At 31.5% G+C, this 24856-nt stretch overlaps 2 protein-coding genes across 2 annotated transcripts in view; both read left to right on the forward strand.

Moving 5' to 3' along the window:
* Nucleotides 1–24856, forward strand: part of LOC129915525 (tyrosine-protein kinase Drl) — a 335982-nt gene that overhangs the window by 73696 nt on the left and 237430 nt on the right. The window lies entirely within an intron of this gene.
* Nucleotides 19947–21845, forward strand: LOC129915513 (kelch-like protein 5). Its single transcript, XM_055995082.1, has one exon. The coding sequence runs from the start codon at nt 20049–20051 to the stop codon at nt 21828–21830; it is 1782 nt and encodes a 593-aa protein (XP_055851057.1). The 5' UTR covers nt 19947–20048; the 3' UTR covers nt 21831–21845.

The raw sequence follows: 24856 nt of genomic DNA on the forward strand, positions 1-24856 counted from the left end.
TGTCTATTATCTATCTACAATTTAAATTTCATTTATTTATCTGTTGAAGAAAACAAGATAAAAATAAAAAACGGTTAAAAAAGGTCAAAAAACTTGTTTTTCCCGTTATTCGGCCAAAAACCATTTTGAAATACCAATTTTTCATATACTGCATGTTCTATTAGCTTACGATTTTTTGAATGCTACAAAAATTTAAAAAAATAAAATCTTACCCAAAAATACCCCAAAATAAGTAGATTTTTTTCTAAAATTCATATTTCGAAACGCAGAAACTTAAAAGAAATCCGTATCAGACCCCTAACTTTTTTTTATTATCTTTCGAATGACGTTTTTCAAATTCTCAAAAAAAAAATTCCCCAAAAAAAATTCACTACTTTGTCACAGGTCTACCTCATGTTTTAGTTTTAGAAAACCAAATAGCTTGGTTTCAAATTTTTTTTGAATTTTTTCAATACCATTGTCAGCCTTGCAATAAATTTATCTATTGATAAAAAAAATTCAACTCTTTACATTGTCGTGTTTAGAAAAAAAAAACAAGTTTTTGAATTTTTTTCACCCCTATTTACCCTATTAAATGATGATTTTTTTTTTAAATCATTCAAATGTATATAACTTTAGGTTATTATCTTTCAAATAAGCTATAGAAGATTATTGTATCTCTAAAAGTTTATTTTTAATTTTGAATTGAAATTTTTGCCGCATTTCGAAAGTCCGAGAGTGCAACACTAGAAAATGGCGTCACTTTTTTGTGGTGGCTGCCATGGTTCATCGATTTATAAGACGTTATCACGTCATAAACTTATTTTTTTTTTTTTTTTTTTTTTATTGAGATCTAAAACGCAACCTAGGACCTTTACAGATCATCAAAGAGGTCACTAAGTTAATGTAAAAAGTTCGACTTAAATACAAAAAAAATGTATTATAAACTAAAGTTAATTATTATATGAATAGCAAAAGAAATGTATACATAGGTATAAAAAATCCAAAAAAATTCATGTACAACTTTTGCTTTATAAATTAAATACCTAAATACCTAAATAGCTCCATAATGTCTTGCCTTTATAAAATGATTGGATATCAGTAGTCCCTTCGAGTGTGCTTTTCTCAAAAGACTTGGTAGCCTCAAGTCTTTTTTTGAAAAATTTCATCCTCTGCAATAAATTCTCTTCCACCCGTGTCAGCAACTGGATCAATGTTTTTTATTATCCCGACACAAATATTTGAAACTATACGCCCTTTTTGATTTTGTTTTATTTAATAAATTCACTAAATATGTTCGTTCTTGTTGATTCTCATCAATCCAAGGGACTTTTCAAATCTTTTTCTATTTTTATATGGTTCCCTTTATTGTGCAACCCACTGTCATTTATAACAATCTGATTAAATTTTCAACGCACGCCACCAAGCCAAAATGCTTCATGTTTGTTTAGCCAGCAAAAAAATGTGTTAAATCGTTTCCTTCAGATTAATATCAATGCGCTTTATGCCCGCGAGTTGTAAGAAGTAGTATACACTATACAGTATATAGAAGACCCACCAATGGATTAAACGTTGTGCATATTTCTTTATCGCTCTCAAGAGTAAGGATTTTCTTCACTTTAGCAAAAGTTGTACCTACCTAAAATAAAAAGTCCAAGAAAAAATTACACAAAAAAGTCTGATAAATATCCGCTCATCGTAAATTGAATGAATTTGAAGCGTGGTGCGTGTGTGCATTTCACATGCTCATGGCCCACGCAAAGTTTTACTTTCAGGTGATTAATATCTTCTTTTTTTTCATTTGTGAGGAGGCAAGAAGAAACAGCAAGTTGAAGAAGAGAAAAAAAATAACAACAATAAAGAATGAGAAACTTAGCACCCTATAATATGTGATCGACTCAAAGAAAACAACCGTGTTAATCATTTGCGTTAACTTGAACGAATCCAGGCGACACCATTACGGTGTCATGTGGATTGCGTGGTCGATTCGATAGCGATATACACTCAAAATCGATATCAAAATTCTTCCTTCAAATCAATACAGTGAGGGATTTATTAAAATAAAAATATTTGTTTGCTGCCTGCGATATCAATATTTGAGGGAGTTATATAATATAACATTTCAGGTTTTGAAGACATTGTTTCACGCTTTTTGGATTCACTCTTGTTCCCGCGATGATGGGCCTCGATGGGCAAGGCGCAAAGGCCACAAGTGAGTGAAATCCATTGTGAGGTCATGGAGTAAAATACTTCCACCTCTGATCTCGCTTGCGGTCCTACGATTCTAAATGGGTGGGACCTTAATCAGCAACTCTAATAAAACTCAAAGCCCCTTATATCAATTAACGGCAATATAAGGGCATGAGCGAATGATATTCACAGAAATCCTTTTGAGTAAAACACATGTATGTACATGCAATTTTCTGCTGAACGAAGTCGCTTCAGATTTAGGGAACCTGAATAGGATCTGAATCCTACGACGCCTATCACATAGAAAGCTGCTGCTTAAGGTAATAGGTCCAAAAACTAATCAAGTAATAAGTTTTATACGCAGGTACCCTTTCAAGCAAAATACTTGCTCAGAAGGTCCTCTTTGAACGAACTCGGATTAAGGTTCTGCGTTGCTGAATGAGAGTCGGAACCAAGGGAAGCAGCTTTCAGCGTGACAGCTGAAACGCGTGCGATTACTGTACTGTGCAAGGGTAAATATTCAAGATACTTCCTGTCACCAAAAATACCGTTAGGCTAACAAATTCAGGCAGGTTTCTGTGAACACAGTTTTTGTCTTTCTTCATTCGGTCATTTCTATCTGCCTTCTTGACACTCGTTGCTCAACTAAAAGTATGTTCAGTTGCCAAGCAGGCGATTAAAGAAAACCGTTAAAGAGGCAACGAAGTTTTCTGAACAAGAACCTTTGAAACAGTGCTCTGCACAGAGAAAAATAGACCACATAAAATAGAACAAAAACAATAAGATTTCTCTATGGTTTTCATCCAAGAAGGAAACCTTATTAAAACAATCGGGTTTTCCTTATTGTTTTAAAATCTGCAAAAAAATAAAAAAAAAGGTGACCAGGCTGGGAATCGAACTGGAGACTTCAAATCATTAGTCGCCCACCTTACCACCTGAACCAACCTGCCATGAAAATATTGATCGCGATTTTTGTTCTAGTGCTAAGTTGCAAAAAAAAATCAACTTTTCAGTCGAATTTTAATAAGATTTTCTCTATAAAAATAATAAGAAATCTCCTTAAAAAAACCTTATTAATCGTCGATTTTAATAAGATTTCCTTATGAAATGTATGGACGGTAAAACAATATGGCAATCTGTTAGTTTTTAGCGGGTCATATTTTTCTCTGTGTGCTAGTTAAAAGGGCCAGCTGCTCTGCAACTCCGGCACTATTAAAATATGCACAAAAATACTGGCTCACTAATTCTTCAATACATAAATTAGGTCTTATATATCCTGATTGTTCTTCATATTTACTCAAGATTTTTGGATTTATTATAAAATAAAATCTTAATCTTTTTGCTTGGAAAATTAATTGGATATCGCTTAACAATTCACATCGTTCGTACAACTATGTCACAAACTGATTTATAGTTTCTATCTTGATCATAATTTTGTGAAGAGAATTTTTGTCTGTCAATTTTGTATCTGTTTGTTTTAAATCAAAAAGAACAACATCCTTCTGAAAAATCAGGTCAAAAGAGCTATTAAAATGCACACAGATTGCGGATGAAGAAATTCTATATAAGAAAATGATTTCAATCAAATCAATTAAATTGATGACATTATGGTTGGTGTTGTTGTTGATTAGATATTTGGGATTTTTGCTCTTTTTTATTTTGGAATTTATTAAGAATAAGAAGTGTCAATAAAATTAGTGATACTTCGTCAGAAGTCTTCCCAGATTTATATAGCCACATAGAACTATTTTTATTTATTTGATGTGCATGAATGAGTTTGTATGCTGGTTGTTTTGATTTGATTGATTGATTGATTGGTTTATTTAATAAGGCATTCTTGTACGATAGAATCAAGTTGATTGATTTAGAAACATATAGTCCAAGATCCCAGGGCCGCCAGACATTACTTATTTTCTCAAGAAAAAAATGTATGGAATTACGTAGTGCTAGGACATACTATTAGTGAATGGATACTGGCTATCTTGTGCCGACGGCCATTTTACCACTAACAGGTGCTAAAGGTACGAAAAATACGTAGTTAGATTTCTTATTTTCTCAAGGCTGATTTTTATATATGATACTCAGGGAACTAATACATTAATTTTTGTAAGCTGCCAGACCCGTCGGATGGGCCTAACACCTTGCCAGACACGCATAATAGGAATCAGGAAAGTTAGATTTTATTATATGGGGGTCTGGGAAAAAACTTATAAAATATTTTGACTTCAGGACTCGAAAGAGTATCAAGACACGCGTCGAAAACCACATTTTGCACAATCGCATCCAGAGTCATTTGGCCGCCATTTTGTTTTTTTAATAAAAATTGCAATTTTTCACATAACTCACGTATTTTTGAATCTACAGAAAAAAAATGTATTGCAAACTTGAAGATAATTTAATTTACTACAATATATGTTAAATTACTTTTTTCGATTATACCTTCGGTTTAAGAGTTAGGGTGGTTTTTTTTTGAAACCATATTTTCGTCATATCTCATTTATTTGAGCTTTTTTGAAAATTAACTTGAAGTAAAAGTTGTAGATCTTTTTATTACCTTCAATTATTACATTAACGGTTTTTCGATTTGACAGTCCGTTTTTGATCTGCAGGAAAAAAACTTCAAAAAGGTTCCAATTTTTTAATATAGGAAAAATGTTCTAGTACAGGGTAATTTGCATTAGATATAACAACAACCTAGGCGTGTAGGTTGCACTCAGACAAGAAAAAATCGTATAACTAACACTGCCAGACCCATTCCGACAGCCATTTTTTTTGCCAGACACCTTAAAGCTTTGAAAAAAATAGTTTAACTTTACTTATTTTCTCAAGCTTCATTTTTATACATGATACTCAGGGAACTAATTCAATAAAATTATTTTGTTAGCTGCCAGACCATCGGATAGGCCTGACACCTTACCAGACACGCACAAATGCTCGCTAGATTTGTTATCAATAAAATCTAATGGGTCTTCCGTAGTATTGAAGTAAAATGTTTACGCTTAATAATACCAATAATTACTACATTATTAAAAATATATACCTACCTTTAAACTCATAACGAATTAGTTCCATGGGTATCATGTATAAAAATGAAGCTTGAGAAAATAAGTAAAGTAAAAAATTTTTTTTTTAAAGCTTTAAGGTGTCTGGCAAAAAAAATGGCTGTCGGAATGGGTCTGGCAGTGTTAGTTATACGATTTTTTCTTGTCTGAGTGCAACCTACACGCCTAGGTTGTTGTTATATCTAATGCAAATTACCCTGTACTAGAACATTTTTCCTATATTAAAAAATTGGAACCTTTTTGAAGTTTTTTTCCTGCAGATCAAAAACGGACTGTCAAATCGAAAAACCGTTAATGTAATAATTGAAGGTAATAAAAAGATCTACAACTTTTACTTCAAGTTAATTTTCAAAAAAGCTCAAATAAATGAGATATGACGAAAATATGGTTTCAAAAAAAAACCACCCTAACTCTTAAACCGAAGGTATAATCGAAAAAAGTAATTTAACATATATTGTAGTAAATTAAATTATCTTCAAGTTTGCAATACATTTTTTTTCTGTAGATTCAAAAATACGTGAGTTATGTGAAAAATTGCAATTTTTATTAAAAAAACAAAATGGCGGCCAAATGACTCTGGATGCGATTGTGCAAAATGTGGTTTTCGACGCGTGTCTTGATACTCTTTCGAGTCCTGAAGTCAAAATATTTTATAAGTTTTTTCCCAGACCCCCATATAATAAAATCTAACTTTCCTGATTCCTATTATGCGTGTCTGGCAAGGTGTTAGGCCCATCCGACGGGTCTGGCAGCTTACAAAAATTAATGTATTAGTTCCCTGAGTATCATATATAAAAATCAGCCTTGAGAAAATAAGAAATCTAACTACGTATTTTTCGTACCTTTAGCACCTGTTAGTGGTAAAATGGCCGTCGGCACAAGATAGCCAGTATCCATTCACTAATAGTATGTCCTAGCACTACGTAATTCCATACATTTTTTTCTTGAGAAAATAAGTAATGTCTGGCGGCCCTGGGATCTTGCTCTAATATAGAAGAAATTCCGCTAACTTGGTCAACAATTCAAGATATGTAGATATTAATAATACTCCAAATTGTACAAGTAGTTTTGGGACTTTCATTTCGTTTATTTTCTTTCGGAGACTTTGTCCATTCCTCCGACAAACACCTTACTGAAAAACACCAGATACTTAATTAACTTATATTTTTTTTGAAAAGCTAAAGGGGTTGAAAGAAAACGTTCCCGAAATGACATTTTTTTTGCTCTATATTCCCTTTCATTAAATTGCAAAATAAACAACTTTACTTTGACAAGTTAAACAAAATTTACAATAATTCATCTCGCATGAATCCCAAAAATAAATATAACCAATCAAAAATCATTTTTCCTAACAAAAAAAAAAAAAAACTTAAAAATAGTTGCAAAATTAATCAGATTACTTGCTGAACAGGATTTTCTATAAAAGTTAAAAAAATAAAAACTACTTCCATTGTTCAGTGGGAACAAAAAAACATCAATGTTTTGCCATCTTCATTTGCTTAACCACATAGCAGAATAAAGTTTTTACATGCTAAATGTGAGAATTCACATAGCAAAAAAAAAAACAAGATCGTACAACACCCATAAACTCTAATTTAAAAAAAAAAACTCTTTCCCACCCAGGAGTAGAGCTGCCACCTAATCACCTTGAACTCTGCTTGTTCATCACACGTTTTATTATCTCACAAAAATTTTTCAACCATTTTCTAACTAATTTTGAGAAATTTTTATTTTTGCTTCTTGTGTTTTATCCTGATTTCTGTTTGTTTTTTTTTTCGAAGTTTTTCGCTAAGTTCATACAAGTTAGTGAAACTGTACAAATTTTCTTAGCAACAAAAATAAATGAAAAAGAGTTCCATTAAACTTGTGAGGATTCTTATCCAACTTCATATGAACTGAGCGAAAAGGTAAAAACCTAGCATTAGAAAAACCTCATACCGATGCTGTTAAAAGATTGTTTTTCGCTAATTTCATATTAACTTAGCGAATAACACAAACAAGATTTTTTGAAATGTCAGAAATAATATTGTTGTTGATAAGTGTCAGTTAAATAGTGTGCCTTTTTTTTCCAATTCGGAGAGTTCCTTCGCTTATTTCATACGAACTGAGCGAAAAAAAATAACTTATGGAGCTATAAAATCAAAGTTAAAGCAACGAAAGAGAAAACTAATTACGATTTGATTTAAATGATTGTGAATTATGATTCGCCAAGTTGATATGAACTGAGCGAAATACCCAAGAAAACAAGTTTACTATGCAAAAACTACAAATATAAGCCTTTTTTCAATGGATTCTGTTTCCCTAACTTCATATTTACTATATCGTTTCGGTTCCAGGGGTTCCTTCGTTTACTTCATACGAACTGAGCGAAAAACAAAAAAAAAACTTATAAGGCTAGAAAATCAAAGTTAACGCAACGAAAGAGAAAACAAATTCCGATTTGATTTAAAGTGTGTGAGTTATGGTTCGCGAACTTGATGTAAACTGAGCGAAATACCCAAGAAAACAAATTTACTTGGCAAAACCTACCACTATAAACATCATTTCAATGTATTGTGTTTCCTTAGCTTCATATTTACTATATCGTTTATATTCATGGGGTTCCTTCGCTTTAATCATACGAACTGAGCGAAAAACAAAACAAAAAATTATAGAACCAGAAAATCAGAGCTAACAAAATAGAAACCTCATTTCAATTCGATTCAACGATTGGGAATTATTTTTCACCAAGTTGATATAAACTGAGCGAAATAGAAATTTTGAAACAAAAAACTACCATTTCTAACCAGCAACAATATATAAACCTCATTTCAATGGCTTGTGTTTTTCTAATTTCATATTTACTATTTCATTTCCATTCGCTTACTGTAAACTAACTGAGCGAAAGACAAAAATAAAAAGAATAATAGGGCAAGAAAATCAAATCTAGCTTTGCATTCCAATTCGATTTAAGGATTGTAAATTATGATTCGCCAAGTTGATTATAACTGAGCGAAACATAAACAAAAATAATAACAAATAAAACAACAAAATAAAAACTGACATCGATTCGATTCAAAAATTGCGATTCGCTAACTTGATAAAAACTTAGCGAATCACAAAAAAACAACTGCCCCAAGGGAAAACAAACAAGGGCAACTCTGTCAACAAAAAATAAGAATGGCTAACAAAATGATGAACATCCACCACGTCCTCCTCGTTCATCGTCGTATAGCACACAAAATAAACTGAAACGTGTTCATGAACAATGCTCTTCAATTTCATTTCGCACATTTACCTAATTTTGTGTGTGTTCCGTTCCGTTTGTTTCGTTTTACGGATCCGGATGCACTACACTTACTACATGTTTTATGTGGTTTTTGTTTTTATTTATTTCTTATATGTCTCTCTCTAGTTTGAGTTACTTGAAGTTGATTTAATTAAGCCACCCACACGGGAGAGACTACGACGACGACGACGGTTGCATATCGACCATTGCCACTGCAACATCATGCATCGTGTAAACAGTATACTCTACACTATGATATTTTATGTTTTTCTGTCGACACTATGGTCGTTTGGGATTTTGCCGCTCGACTTACTTGCATCGGTCTCCAGAGTCTTTCGCCAAGCATACCGGATCTCTGTCCTGACATTCTTCAAAAAACCCCCTCAGACCCCTACCCCCCAATTTCCAACTTCATTCTCAGTACAGTCAGTGTTCAGTTGAGAACAATAAACATTCGTGACTTTCGATAGAAAACACCATGAATTGTTTTATATATGTGAACTCTGAGGTTGAGGTCTACCCATAAGAGAGTGAGTGTGAATGTTGGTTTATATATATGGTTGTTGCGTTCACACACACATCCTCCACCCCCCCCCATCGCCCCCTCCAAACATTTTCCAAAAAACTTGTGTAGTTTTCAAGATTTTTGCTTTTTTCTTGTGTCTTCGACAACAACCAACGAGCACGGCCAGAGAGTTGTTGGGAGTTTTTCTTGTGTGGTTGTGAAAGATGTGTTTTCCATCTGAAGGAATTCTACTTGAACATTGCCTAGGGATAAAGTCACTTTTCAGAGGGGGGCGAAACAACGATGATGATGATGACGATGATGACTACGACAACGAATGCCACTGCCACAGAAGTTTAGGAATAGGTACCAACCTCAACCATCACTCGCCCGTCTAACCCAGATTCGTGTGAACATTCTTTTAGAAGAACTTAGTCTTGAAGAAAAGTTGAGACTTTCAAGACAAGTTACTAAAACCCTGCTAGGGTGGATGATATCTCAGTGGATTTGAACGACCAAGATACTATAGGGGTAGGGGATGTGTAAAAGACTTGGGAAATTGTGAGTTAGATTGTTTTTTAACAAAAAAAAAAAAAAAAAAAATAGAAATGGGAATGGGAATGGGAACTTCTTGAAATTAAAGACCATTGTTCTTACACATTGGTCGACCCATTGATGCTGCGGGCGAGCAGTTTTTTTTTTTTTTTAGTGATGATACTTCTTTGGTTGTTTTGACTTTTTGTATAGATATTTTTTTCTTCTTTAAATTTTTTTGATGAGTTTATCTCAAGCTTTACAGCAAATAACAATAACGAAAGGGAAATAAAAAGTAAGACTGGGTGCGGTTTGCTATTCTTTTTTTTTCGAAAGATATCAATTGAAAGAATCCACCAAATACAAACAAATTGTTATTTGAATGGATTATGGCGTTAATATCTTTCAGATAAAATATTTATATAGATATATATCTGAGCAATTGACAAGCTGGAATGAATATAAAATAATAATTTATACTCTATAGATGTTAAGTGCAAAGTTGTGTAAGAAAAGTATCTATCAAGATAAATCGAAGTTTCAGTCAAGAAATGAAAAAAGGGACTGTGTTTTGAGTCTTTGAGATTATTGGTTTTTCTGTGGGAATTTTTTTGTTTCTTAAGATGGTGTTTTTTTTGTTTTATTTTTTTGTTTTTTTTTTTATTGCCAGTTAGATATGGAAATTTTGAAATCTCTTGATAGTTAAATGTCAACAGGGCTATAAGAAAATATTGGTCTAAGTTCTTCGAAGGAAAACTTCATGAGAATGGTTCTCATGGTAGATGCACGTCACGATGAAATGTCACGCCTAAGATTCTGGTTTCAAATCCAGTCCACGCCATCTAGACCTTTCTTTTAGGGTTACTGCCATTTGCGATGAATTGACAAAGCCTCCAAGAGTACCATTGTCATGAATACTGAAATCTTACCTAAGCCTAAGAGAGTGCAAAATTTTTTTTCCCTAGCCTACCCTTTGTTCTAAAATTATAACGGAATTATTTCTTTTTTTCATCTCAAAAATATCAAAAAATAATTTTTTTTTGTTCAGTGTAGAAATTGTTGGTTTTGCACTTAGGTTCGTTTCCCCAACGTTAGCCCAGGATAGCCCAACTTTTTTTTGCTCTATTTACTATTTAAAAAAAAAAAAGATACAACAAAAAACTTTTGTCATATCAGAAACCGAAAAAATTGTGATTTTTTTTCCAGTGAAAAAATCGTTAGTTTAAAACCGTGATTTAAACTAGGTTAGTTCGTGTTTTAAACAAGGTTAGCACAGGATAGCCCAACTTTTATTTTCGCTATCCTACGCTTAGTTTAAAAATTTAATGAAGAATTAGTTTTTATTGAACACACACAAAAAAAGTACGCATACACCACAGTGACCCTTTTTTTAAATTTATAATTAAGAACACTTAACTGGTGTTTGCTACATACTTAATAGAATATATCCAAACATTTTTCAAAAATAACAATAAATATAAAATGGTGTGAAGTGATTTCTTTTTCAGTACACGAAAAAAAAAAAACTTTTTTTAAACTGCCAACCTTTTAAAATCAAAATTTGTTTTTTTTCAGTGTAAAAAATGTCTTTTTTTCCACTTTTTCTCATTTTACCTTGCTAATTTCATTCCTACAAATAGCATCAATTTTTTCGTTAGTCCACCCTTAGTTCAAAAGTTATGTATAATAAAAAAACTTATTTCAAATTACCAACTTCTTAAAAATCCAAAATTCTTTTTTTTAGTGTAAAAATTGTCCTTTTCCAATTTTTCTCATTTAACCTTGCTAATTCCAACAATTACATCAATTTTTTTCGTTAGCCTACCCTTAGTTCAAAAGTTATAACAAAAAAACTTATTTCAAATTACCAACTTCTTAAAAATTAAACTTTTTTTTTTCAGTGTAAAAATTGTCTTTTTTCCACTTTTTTCTCAATTAACCATGCTAATTCGAACATAAAGAAAAATAAGTTGGGTTATCCTGGGTTAAAGTTTGGCAAACGAACCACACTGTAAAACCAACAATTCTTACACTGAATAAAAAAAAATAATTTTTTGTGATTTTTGAGGGGAAAAAAAATAATTTCGTTATAATTTTACGTGTTGAAAAAGGACGCCACGAGAGTAAAAGTGCAGCGCCTGAGATGGCTAGGTCTTGTGGACCGCATTGAAGAAGAAGACCTTGTAGAAGAAGACCTTGTCTTAAGTGGCGCACGCAAGTGAAAGATAAACTGGAAGCAGGTTGCTTAGGCTAGAGCTGTTTGTGGAATTGGCCCTGATTCCCCACAATGGATTGTAGCGGGGCGCTGCCTTAAGCCACTGGTCACCCTAATAAAGTTAGTTTCATGCAGATCAAAAAATGCTCATCCCTCATCAACTTACCCTGGAGATTCTTTCTTCAGCCACATGATACGAATATGGAAAGCGTTTCCTGCCTCTGTAATAAAATAGTAAAAATATTCTAACAAATCCAGCCCTGGTTTGTATTGTCAATCTTGTGGTATCTTACATATTTTGCAAGCCTCTTGGCACATCCGCAAAAAAAAAAAAAAATAAGTCACTCATCTTCATGCACCACGATGTAAAGATACAACTTCCAGTGAAAGGGAAATGGTATCGAACTCGAGAGGGAAGCTCATCATTACACACATTCAAAGCTAAAGAAGGTGGAAAGTTCAAGTATATATCTATCGAAAACGAAAGCCAAATCATGCGGGCAAAGTAGGTATGAGAATTAAACCAATGAAGGTAGGTTATACATGTGCTATACAACCTTAAAGGAAGATTCTTGTCCGATTGCCTTCAAAATGCGTGAAAAAAAAGTAAAAATGGGGTACAAAATGAAAAAAAAAAAAAACCTACGATAAAAAAGACGATAAATAAAAAGCAGAAGAAAAAATGAATATAATTGATCAAAGGAAGTAAACTTTTGAGTTGAGTGGAGCAAAAAATAAAAAAAAAGAGAAAAACAACGAAGAAGAAAAAGTTAAAAAAGACGAAGACTTGGTGGTAAAAAATAAGAATGCTGATTAATGGTTAATAATATAGGTAAAGAGAAGTAGACATTTCATATATGTAAGACAGGTACACCGATCTACTATATGTTCTTTAGGGTAAATTATCTCATTGAACTTTTTAACAATTTCTGACAACCCCCAACCACACCAGAAAATTATTGGTAGAAAGGGAGACATAGGCACACAAGCAGTTTCCAGAAGGATAAAACTTTTCACCTTATCAATTTGAATTAAGATTTTTTTTTTTTTGGTAAACAGAAATTGGGAATGGGACAAAAACATACATAATGTGTGTAGGAGGAGTTGTATGATGCGTGATGGAAGAGATAACTTGAAAGAACTTTGATTAGAGGCTTATAATCAAAGACATGCGTGCTGATTGGTTTTATTCTTATTTTTTTTTTTCGTTCGTTATTTGGAAAATTTAAAGACATTACTTATAAGATATCAATCAGCAAAAAAGAGGATTACAAAACTTTGTCAAATGACAAGGAATTAAAACTTTGAATTTTTGAAATTAGTCCTTATTTTAGGGAAAAAAGTTTAAATTGGAGATTTTAAACTTTCATGAATTGATTTATAAGCTTAAATTATACCGATTCGATATGAAAAATTAAACAAAATTCTGACTAAAACTTTTTATATTTTATAATTTTGATGAATTTATTTACAGAAAAGAGCTAAGCAGGCTGTTTGTCATTGCATTGCTTGTCATTAATAAATCAATGAGGTATTCGTGGTTTGAAAGTTAAACAATCAGCCCTATCGGCAATCTCACGTGAGAAATTTCCCTGGGAGTAGGTTTTCTCTCCCGGGAATTTTTCTCCTTATCGGGAATCTCCATCGGAATTTCGTTTTCGGGAAAGAAATGCAACCAACTTAACAAAAAAAAAAAACTTTCGAACACGTTTCTTCGAAAGTTTTGACAACTCTAATTTGATTTTTTTTTGGTACAAAAAGTAAACAATTACAATTTTAACAGTCAATATTTATATAATTTTTTTCTTTGGTGTTTATTTTTTAGTTTCTATTCAATAAGTTTTTTTTTTACCCAACTTATTACTTTGTTTCTTCAGATGGACTTGTAATTAGTTTTGTGTTTGTTATTTATTAAAGAATCACAACTCTTCAACTGTAGTTTCTTAAGCTTTGTTTTTTTTTTACATGATAAACAAATAACTTAAATAAATTGAAACATTCCACATTAACTAATAGTCTCGGAATGGTCTCCTCCAGTTCCATGTTTTTTATTGAAGTTTTCATGGGTGTTTTATTTTTTTATATGGGTAGGTACTCTTTTTGCGTTATCCAGTTGCAATATCATTTGCTTTTTGTTGCATTAAGGAAGTATAATTAATTTAATATTTTTTACAGAATATTTTGAAAGAAAAACACGTACATTTTGGCTTCAAAAAATCTGTTCCCTATAAAAAATATCATAGAAATAATTCGGGGGACAAACTTCATTCCCGATAGGTATTTTTGTGTGGGAAATTTTTCCTAGGAAATTATTCTATTCAAAAAGTATTGCCGATACCGATTTTTCGAACTAGAGAATTTTTTCCAAGGAAATTATATTGCCGATAGGGCTGAATATCTAACAAGGAATCGTTCCTACATGGAGAAAAAAGGGCATCTTAAAATAATAATATGCCCACTTTAAATTTAAATCACATTCTCTTAGTATCCCCTAATTTGTAAAAAAAAAAACAAAAAAAAATTAAGACTTATTGCGTATCGAAACATTCAAAATATGAATATTTCTGAATATAATATCTACGATCTTTTTGACAGCTGAATTAGTTTTGTTTTTAAGAATGTTTTTACTTGAAAACACCATGATTTTTCTAAAGGTCCAAAAAGAAAACCGCTACGCTACACTGTAGTCACACTACTTAAAAATAACTTGCTTTTGTATTTTTTGTTTTTTGTTTATATGTACCATAACCGAGTACCAGATGGGACAAGGACCGCGGGTTTCGCATGTAGCCCCGGCGCGCCGGCCGTGGGGACCATTATAGCGGCGTTATTTATCAATATTTTCAAATAAAATTTTACTATGTTATTCTTGAAATCCTTTTTGATATTGAGTTAAAAAAATAAAAATATTTGGGCCCAAATCAACAATTGACTAATTGTTGTATAACTTTTGCAGTATAAAATAGTCTTATGAAAAGCACATTTTTGTATCATTTATTTTTAGCCTGTTTTCACTACAGCCCAAATGAGATAATTTCGCAAGGTCAGTTCAAATTTCAAATTTTATTTCATACAATTCGTTACAACCAACGATCGGATTTTATGGGGATGGGTCCATTAGTCCCTTAAAATTCACATAAATTAGCTTTTAATTTCAAATCCAAGAATGAGGTTGCCATAGACGGTGTTTTAAATAAGTGCACTAAAATTTTCAAACAGAAGAGTCAAATAGTTTCATCGGTATGTTTTCCCAAACATACCGATGTTTAGAATTTCATCTGTGGATTAATCATTATTTTTTGTACAAAAAAAAGCATAATAGAAAACAAAGGCTTCAAAAATATTATAGACTATAGAGATTCCCCTCCATCTATTGAAACTATCCACCACTGGTTTATACAGTTTTTATGCAAACGCACCATCACAAATGATGCCGAACTTTCCGATCGCCCTAACTAGATCCCCCTCCAATACAATTTTTTTCTTGTCTCGAACCAACCTACTAGGCCAGTCATTATGTCGGAAAAAACGGCTTAGAAATGCAAAATGACCGAGAAAGCTAAATTTTGGATATGTTGTAGAGGATGCTTAAAAAAGCTTAACTTGAAGTTTTCGACCAAGATTTCCTATGAGCTTTTTCCACCATTTTGAAAAAAAGGATAAAATTGGTTTTTTGACAATAACTCGGCTATCTGATGAGATGCGAAAATTTTACAAGAAGTTTTTTTGTAGCTTTTAACGAGTTCTACAATTCATGCGTACACATTTTTTGTGTATCATGAACCGTTTTCGAGATATCGATTAGAAAAGTCAAAAATTTAGGACATGCCATTTGTTTTTTGACATAATCTATTTTTGGGTGATGAATATCGAAAAAATTATTAAAATCAAATTTGTAGACCACATTCAGACCTAAAATTTCGTATTTTTATATTTTTTTTTGGACAAAAATTACGACTTCCAGTCGGCCGCAAAGTCGTTTAGTCCGCGCCCACCGCCAAGCAAGCCGCCCGCCCGTTCGGTTGTAAAAAAACAATCATTCATGTTTTTTTTTTTAATATTTATATTATTATATCAGTAACACATACATAAAAAATGTATGTATTTATTTAATAAATAATGAGAAGAAGATGGTAATAGTTTTTTTGTAACCTCAATTTTATTAACCCAAATTTTGTAAATACAGTATACCGGCTTTTTGAGTTGATTGTGCATTTTTTAATTTGCTTCAATCTCTATATTATTTAGTTCATCAAAATTGTAATTAGATCAGTGCCAATAATTTTTGAAAATAAAAAAATTATTAGCAGCATATGGGTGGTTGGAAAATTTAGGATAAATAGTATATGAAAGGGGAAAAATAAATTGCCCACAAACTAATTGGTGGAAAAGGGTGGGTGGGCGAAAAATAGGGGTTGGTGTCAAAAATCGTGGTTTTTTACGATTTGTGTCAAAAGTAGACTTCCTATCGAAAAAAGTTAAATGCAAAAGTTTTGGATATTAAAAGTGTCATAACTTTTACTCAAACCATTTTTTTAATATACATATAATCTCAAAAATATTGAAAAAATGCAAAAAATGCGATTTTTTTATTATTATCTTTTACCAAAATGGTTTGATTTTAACAAATCTTGGTTAAAAATTACTTTGTTATATTTTCTATCTATTTTAAATGTTTTTTGAGCAAAAAGTTAATGTTTGGATTTTTGACGAATTTAATTTGAAAAGTTGCCTATTTTTCAATCCAAAAAGTTTTTGATTTTTGAAAAGCTTGGAATGCAGTTACTTTTAGATTAAAACCTTTTATTGAAGATTGTATGGAAAAACTATACTTTTGATTTAGAAAATATTGAGAAAAATTGAAAAAAAAAACAAAAAAACGATTTTTAAGATCGATTTTTCCGTAAAAGACAGTAATATTGGCGAGAAATAATTTCCCATAGAAACCAAATTATACTTTTCTAATGACCTTTGACCTTCTTAATTTCAATCTAGCATTAGAATAGCTCTAACGTGCAAAGTTTTTGAGATATTGAATTTTGAACGTTCAAAATACTATTTTTGTGATGTATTGGCATGGTAATATCTCAACGTGATGTGATAGAATTTTTCTGACTAAAGATTCGAGCTCAGCATACAAAAAATCATTAGAAAAATATACTTTGATTTCTATAAAAAAAAAACTTTTTGACTAGTGAAATCGAACAAGGCATTCACCCACCACCTTTCCCCCAATTAGTTTGTGGGCAATTTATTTTTCCGCTTTCATATACCATTTATCCTAAATTTTCCAAACACCCATATGCTGCTAATAATTTTTTTATTTTCAAAAATTATTGATCTAATTACAATTTTGATGAACTATAATAATATAGAGATTGAAGCAAATTAAAAATGCACAATCAACACAAAAAGCCGGTATACTGTATTTACAAAATTTGGGTTAATAGAATTGGGGTTACAAAAAAACCATTACCATCTTCTTCTCATTATATATTAAATAAATACATACATTTTTCATGTATGTGTTTACTGATATAATAATATAAATATAAAAAAAAAACATGAATGATTGTTTTTTTTTTTACAACCGAACGGGCGGCTTGCTTGGCGGTGGGCGCGGACTAAACGACTTTGCGGCCGACTGGAAGTCGTAATTTTTGTCCAAAAAAAAATATAAAAATACAAAATTTTAGGTCTGAATGTGGTCTACAAATTTGATTTTAATAATTTTTTCGATATTCATCACCCAAAAATAGATTATGTCAAAAAACAAATGGCATGTCCTAAATTTTTGACTTTTCTAATCGATATCTCGAAAACGGTTCATGATACAGAAAAAATGTGTACGCATGAATTGTAGAACTCGTTAAAAGCTACAAAAAAGCTTCTTGTAAAATTTTCGCATCTCATCAGATAGCCGAGTTATTGTCAAAATGGCGGAAAAAGCTCATAGGAAATCTTGGTCGAAAACTTCAAGTTAAGCTTTTTTAAGCATCCTCTACAACATATCCAAAATTTAGCTTTCTCGGTCATTTTGCATTTCCAAATGTATATAATGACTGGCCTATACACGTTCTAGCTTTTTGGCACATTCCTCCTGAATCACCCAGTATATGTACGTACATACATTTTCCTACCTAGCGAGACAATCGGCCTTATGACGTACGTATTCCATTGTATCGGAAAATTTCAACTATTCCGGAATAAAATAATCACACAATCCGATTTTGATGACGGTTTGTATGAAATTTTCCATTACGGACGGATTCAGTGATTATTTTTTCGGGAGTCGTAACAAATTTCCGATTCAAATAGAATTCATAATAAGACCGAAAAATGTTCATGTCACGCCGCATGCGTGAGTGCGTTGGCGATCTCACACAAAGACAATGAAGACCAACATCCTGAGAGAAAAAAAAAAAAACAGAGAATTCGATGGCGAGTTAGGCAATTTATAAAGAGAGCGAAACAAATTCACTAATACACACAAATGCTTTTACATGAATTTTGACATTGCTAAAGAAAAACCAACTCTTATTAAAATAAGTGGAATCCGTTTAAATTCTGTTAAATTTAAGGTTAACTTCATTTAATTTAAATATGATTTTTTATTTTAAAAAACCGACTAAAAATAAAAATTCAAAAATTATCGTCAGACTTCAGCTTTAATTGCAGATCATCATATCTACTTATTTCCAACATTGTGATAGGCTGATGGTAAAGCACTCGCCTGGTGACCCATTCCATAGGATCGATCCCCAGTGGCTTTCTCGGAATGCGTTTTTTTCCGCGCCATGCAACTTAACCCAAAAACTAATGAAGCTATTGACTTGAATCAAATTGCAAATCATTCGTTAACTCATTGGCCATTGCATGAACCTTAAAGTTTAATATAATTTGTACAATAAATATTTTTTTAAACAATTTCTTTATAAAAAAAAACAGAGTTTTTTTCGTTTTTTTGATCTATAGTTTTTATTATACACTTTCTCTTACTAAATTTAGGTTCATGCAATGTGTATGGATGTATTTAAATGTAAAAAAATATCACTTTTGATTATAAATAATTTCCTGAACCTGGGCATTGCACGGCGCAAACTCGAGGCGTCAACTTAAAAGGGCTGTAGAGCCGCCATTTTGATTTGTTTTAACTTCAAAAAATTGTAAAAATATTTCATACTGTCAATTATATCATACTTATAAATACTTTTCCAAATTTCAATAAATGCGTTCAGTTTTCCAAAAAAAAAAATTATTGAAAAAACTGTTGTACAGAGGAATTTTCCCCCTTAAATTTAATAATTTAATACAGAATCCGCTTGACTTTGGGTGTTTAATGAATGAATACTAAAAAGAGATGCGTTTTTTAATAAGCCCGGGCTAAAGTGGACAAACAAAAAACGGAGCAATTTACATGTTAAATGCCATAAAAACAATGGAACTAAGTCCCAAAGGGCCAAAGGGGGCTAAGGTGTTGTTGCATTTAACATGTAAATTGCTCAACTCCGACTGCCTTTTTTTGTACAGTTTGTAGACATTTAATCTAGTTCCCAAAACAGGTCTTTCGTATTCTTTCCTTAACTTATGTAACTTCTTGAGTAAAAAAAATTTGATTTAGGGACAAAAAACGTGTTATTGGATCTTCTTCTTTGGTCTTTGCAAAAGTTATAGCTTCCTTATTTTTAAACCAATTTAATTTTTTTTTTGTAAATCTGTTTTGGCAAAAAAACATTGATACTTTTTCATTGTTTTGGAAAACAAAAACATATAGACTATCTAAATTCAATTTAACTCAAATGCCCATGGATTCAAATAAAACGTTGATCAAAATCCAAATAGTATTAAAATTGTTCGCTACCTAATATTTCCTCTCAGAACCATAAAATCAATCTTAACTAATTACCTTATTAAAATAAAATCAAAAAATAATGATAAACAAGATTACCTATACATATTTATTTCTTCTATATATTATCAACTTGAACCATGCTTAACCTGAACCTTAAACAATTTTTACCTACCTGGCGATGGCCTATTCCAGCATCATTTCTAATCCTCTAAATTATTTTTATTTTTTTTTTCTAAGAATTTTATAGTAATTAGTCAGGTAGTAAAATAAAATAAATGTGGATTGAGAATATAATATGAGAATATAAGGTTCAAGGAGTTGATCAACAAATTAAAATAGTTCCTACCACAAGAGCGAATAGTCGTTTCTTTAAAAATCAACAAACATTTAGTGCGGATTTTTATTAATTTTTGTTTTTTTGTATTAAATCGTATAGTACCACAATGTCTAATTCAATTTGTTCAACATCACCAGTGATCCCAACAAATATTACAAAAATTTTCAAAAGTGATCAACATGGCCGAAAAATTACTAGAAAATTGTTAAAATTCTATCTTGACAAACAATTCTTTGATATTATTATCAAAGCTGGCAAAGAAGACTCTACCGAAATTCAAGCTCACAAAATTGTTCTATCAGCTGCAAGTGAATATTTCTATGATTTATTTCATAAACAACCAGAAACTACTTCAAAAACCATAGAAATTCCCTTAATCGAAGGCTCTTCACTCAAACAAATTATTAACTACATGTATTCCGGTATAATTGATTTGAATCTAGAAAAAATTGACACACTTTTAGAAGATGCATTGTATCTTGAAATGAAAGATCTAATCGCTGGATGTTCAAGATTTATGGAAGAAAATCTCAATACTGCCAACTGTTTACGTTGGTTGCCCGTAATCTGGGATGAACCTAGTTTAATTGGATTGCGAGAAAAATTGTACAACTTTATCTATGCAAACTTTGAAGAAGCTATTGTGAAAACTGAGTTTTATCTTCTTGATAAAGACAATCTTAAAGATTTGCTGATAAATATGACTAAAGACGACTTGGGAATGTTTGTTTTTCGTTGTTTATATTTTTGGATAAACTATGACAAACCTAATCGTAAACATCTAGAATTTGAATTACTTTCAAGCGTTCAGTATAAAATTCTTTCATCGAAGTGTATCATCAAAAATGTCAAATATATTAGTACAAAAGTTGACGAAAACTGTGATTTAGTTCATAGTTGGCTGAAATATCATTTGACACAGGAGGAGTTGAAAACAAACGATCAAGACCAAGGATCAACTTTAATTTGCGAGCCAACAACTAAGGAAGATGTCGATAAAGTTCAAGTCCTTACTGAATCAAATAAGAAAGTCGATAAAATTGAAGCTATTTATTTCAACTTTTTTCATGAAGCTGATATCAAAAGTTATAACCGTGAATTAAAAACCTGGATTGTTGACTCAAGATCACCAAGTTCTTTTGTTGATATTAAAATTAAAAGACATTATTCTATGATTGTGATTGATGACAAACTTTACGTAGTTGGAGGCGTAATAGATTTAGCACCACAAAGAAATGTCACATGCATAAATTTGAAAACTTTTGAATTCACTGCTTTACCGCCACTACGAAATGCTAGACAGGATTGTCAATTGGCAAATTTAAACGGAAATTTATGTGTCTTTGGTGGATGTGGCAGAACAATGTTCATTGACACAGTGGAGATTTTCAATAATACAACACAGGAATGGAAGATCATAAAACCGCCATATAAACCAAATACATATCAAAAAGTAACTGGCCATAATGGAATTTTATACATTTTCGACTTTCATTATGGTTCGTTGCATTGTTATGATATTTCTTTGGATAAATGGACTATTGAGAAATTTCCAATCGATGATAATGTATTAGATTTTCGTATAACAAGTTCTGATGATTGTTTGTATGGTATCTTCATTGGTAAGAAATATGAAGAAAATAATCAAAGTTTTAAGAAAACTGAGGTTAAACGTTATGATTTGGTGACAAAATCTTGGTTTAAATTGGCTAAATTGGATAGAAATAATTCGACATTTCATAAAGTTACAATTCATGGAAATAGAATTTTGTTTATTAGCAATGAGTGTAAAATTGTTGAGTATGATTTGGGCACAAAGGAATTTACTTATTTGACTGATTTAAGTGATTTATATTATGATTATCATATTTTGCCATTGAAATTGTAATTTGATTTTGAATAAAAAAAGAAAACCTTAAACTTTGAAAAAAATTAAAAGCAAAGCTTCAATATTGTATAAGAATTTTTTTCCAAAAATAAAGATTAAAGACAATTCAAGATATTCAGTTCATTTTTCCCGTATTTTAAGTTACTTTTTCTTTAGTTTTTACAAAAGCTAAGAAAATAAATGTGGGTTCCAATGATATCTTTCATTTGACACATGGTTGAACGTGGTAGGACAACGCGTTTAACGACCAGTCACATTTGCCCATTTTTGCTCAATAATAAAATTTGGGCTCAACTTATGAAACCACAACTATTTAATCGGAAGTGGTCTTAAAATGTAATTTTGGTATTAAAATGACCGTTTTTGTAGGACAACGCGTTTAACGACCAGTCACATTTGCCCATTTTTGCTCAATTTCAAAATTTGGGCTATACTTTTGAAACCACATCTATTTGATCTTGAGTGGTGTTAAAATGTGATTGTGGCATTAAAACGATCGCATTTATAGGACAACGCATTTAACGTCAGCCCGCATTTGCCCATTTTTGCTCAATATCATAATTTGGGCTTAAGTTTTCAAATCACACTTATTTTATTGGAAGTATTGTAAAAATGTGATTTTGGTATTAAAACGATCATATTTATAGGACAACGCGTTTAACGCCCAGTCGCATTTGCCCAATTTTGCTCGATATCAAAATTTGGACTCAAGTTTTTAAATCACACTTATTTTATTGAAAATAGTGTAAAAATGTGATTGGAGCATTAAACCGCATTAATATCAAAATTTGGGCTCAAGTTTTCAAAACACACTTATTTTATCGGAAGTAGTGTAAAATGTGATTGTGGTATTAAAACGATCGTATTTATAGGGCAACCCTTTAACGCCCAGTCGCATTTGCTTATTTTTGCTCAATATTAAAATTTGGGCTCATGTTTTCGAACCCCACCTATTTTATCAAAAGTGGTGTCAGAATATAGTTGTTTATTAAAACAATCGTAATAGAACATAGTAAATCTATTTAAACGTTCTTACTCTTGCTTATAAATTGGGTTACCGGCTAGAATTTTTTTTGTTGTTATACAAAGCCAAAGGAGCTGGGCCTAGACTGACGAGAGCTAATGGGACTGCCTTGAACAAAAGAGGGACAATTTTTAGTAATTTGAATTTACTAAAAGAGACTTTTTATTAAAATAACGGCATAATTGAGACCTTTCATTTGACACCTGACTCCATCTTGATGGGCCAGTGAGTTTAACGCTTAAGCGCATTTGCCTATTTTTGCTCAAAATAAAAATAAAGTTGCATACCATTGATTGTATGGAAGTGATGTCAAAATTCCCAGCTAAAATAAACTTTAGTCCATATCTACAGGACTTTTTTTTGTTCAAAAATGTGTCTCATTATTTGGTTCCGTATTCAACTTAATGAGACAAGGCGCTTAAAGTCCAGTCGTCTTGGCACAAATACCTATCCTCAGAAAAAGGTTATCAAACTTGCTTGGTCGTTGATGTCAAACATTTAGGAGAGATGTAAGTCCATAGTTGGAACTACCAAAAGGGAAGCGTTAAAAAAACATGTCAAACGCATGTTCAAAAGGCGCATTTGACACACATTCCACCCATGATTCAAGCTTACAGAAGTTACGCACCAACTTTTCGAAGAAAATTCAAGGGGGATTCAATGTTGACAAGACCATGAGACGATGATAATGTTGGTTGTGGGAATGTAAGAATGATTACGAAAAATTTATGTCAGCGTATTGATATTGCAACAATTTGCCAGTTCCTTGTCGGGTGTCCGTTTATAATAAATGATTGACATATAGCTCAAAAATTCCAATTTCAACATTCATACATACAAAAAAAAAACACAGATACATGCTGTAGATAGGAATTGGATTGTTTTAATCAGATAAACAGAAATATGTAAATTTTTGTTCATTTTTTTTTAAATTTGTTTTATCATAAAAAAGACAAGATTGGCATTCCCGGAAACCCCATAGCAATCGAAACATTGAATCCCATTGATTGTTTCGACCTAATCACCATTGAGACTGACATACACACATCAGATGACAAGAGGGAAGCTTATCCAATTTAACAAAAAAATATAAGAGAAAAAATATTATTTGAATTTTACGATTGTGAAAAAAAAAACGTTAAACGGTTTAAATTCATAGTTGGGTTGTAGCAAATTGCTCAAAAATAAAATGCATTTTTTATTTCACCAATTTCTGTGCGCTGTTTGCTGAAGACTCTGATCTTTGGTCCCCAATTTCAGGTATAGTTATTCAAAGGGAACAACTTCTAAAATGGTTTTGAGCTCAAAACAAAGAGAAGACATGTTTTGTGTGTTTATTTTTTAGTACCTATGTTAAGTCACTGTGGCGTATGCGTTACTTTTTTTTTCTATCACTTACACTCAGAGAAAAAATAACTATTTGAATAGTTAAAACTGGGATAACTATTTTAAAAAGTCATTTTTGACTATTTAAAAAGTCACTTATAGTAAAAAATTGACTATTTAATAGTTAATTTGGAGAATACGAGTATTTCGATTGACTATTAAAATAGTCACAAATAAACATTTTTTTTTTGTTTTTGATTTCATTTACCCTATAAAACATTTTATAGGATAAATGTACGAAAATGTTTTCTCTTTTTTTTATTCATCTTTGATCGAGAGAAAAAAAAATCAAAAAAATCCTACGTACTTCACGGGAGAATAGTAATGTTAATCTCCACACAAAGTTTTAGCTCAATCGGTTAAAAACTGTAGGAGTTACCTGGTCGCCTGATGGAAGCACAGGATTTTGCTATCATCCTGAACTACACCACCATTTAAAAAATTTCACATCATTAAAAAATTTTAAATTAGCCTTTTCTGTTACCGATTAATATACTTAATTAAGCTAAACAAACACCAAAAGAAAATAATATTTCTTCTTTGTTTTATACGCTTATGAAAATGACGCACGATTTCGTGGTTTACAAGGTGTTATTACCCCTTAAGTACTTGCTTA

The sequence above is a fragment of the Episyrphus balteatus genome, chromosome 1 (assembly GCF_945859705.1).
Source record: "Episyrphus balteatus chromosome 1, idEpiBalt1.1, whole genome shotgun sequence".
Taxonomy (NCBI): domain Eukaryota; kingdom Metazoa; phylum Arthropoda; class Insecta; order Diptera; family Syrphidae; genus Episyrphus; species Episyrphus balteatus.

Coding starts and splice junctions, on each gene's coding strand:
- LOC129915513 (XM_055995082.1), top strand. CDS start 20,049: ATGTCTAATTCAATTTGTTCAACATCACCAGTGATCCCAACAAATATT.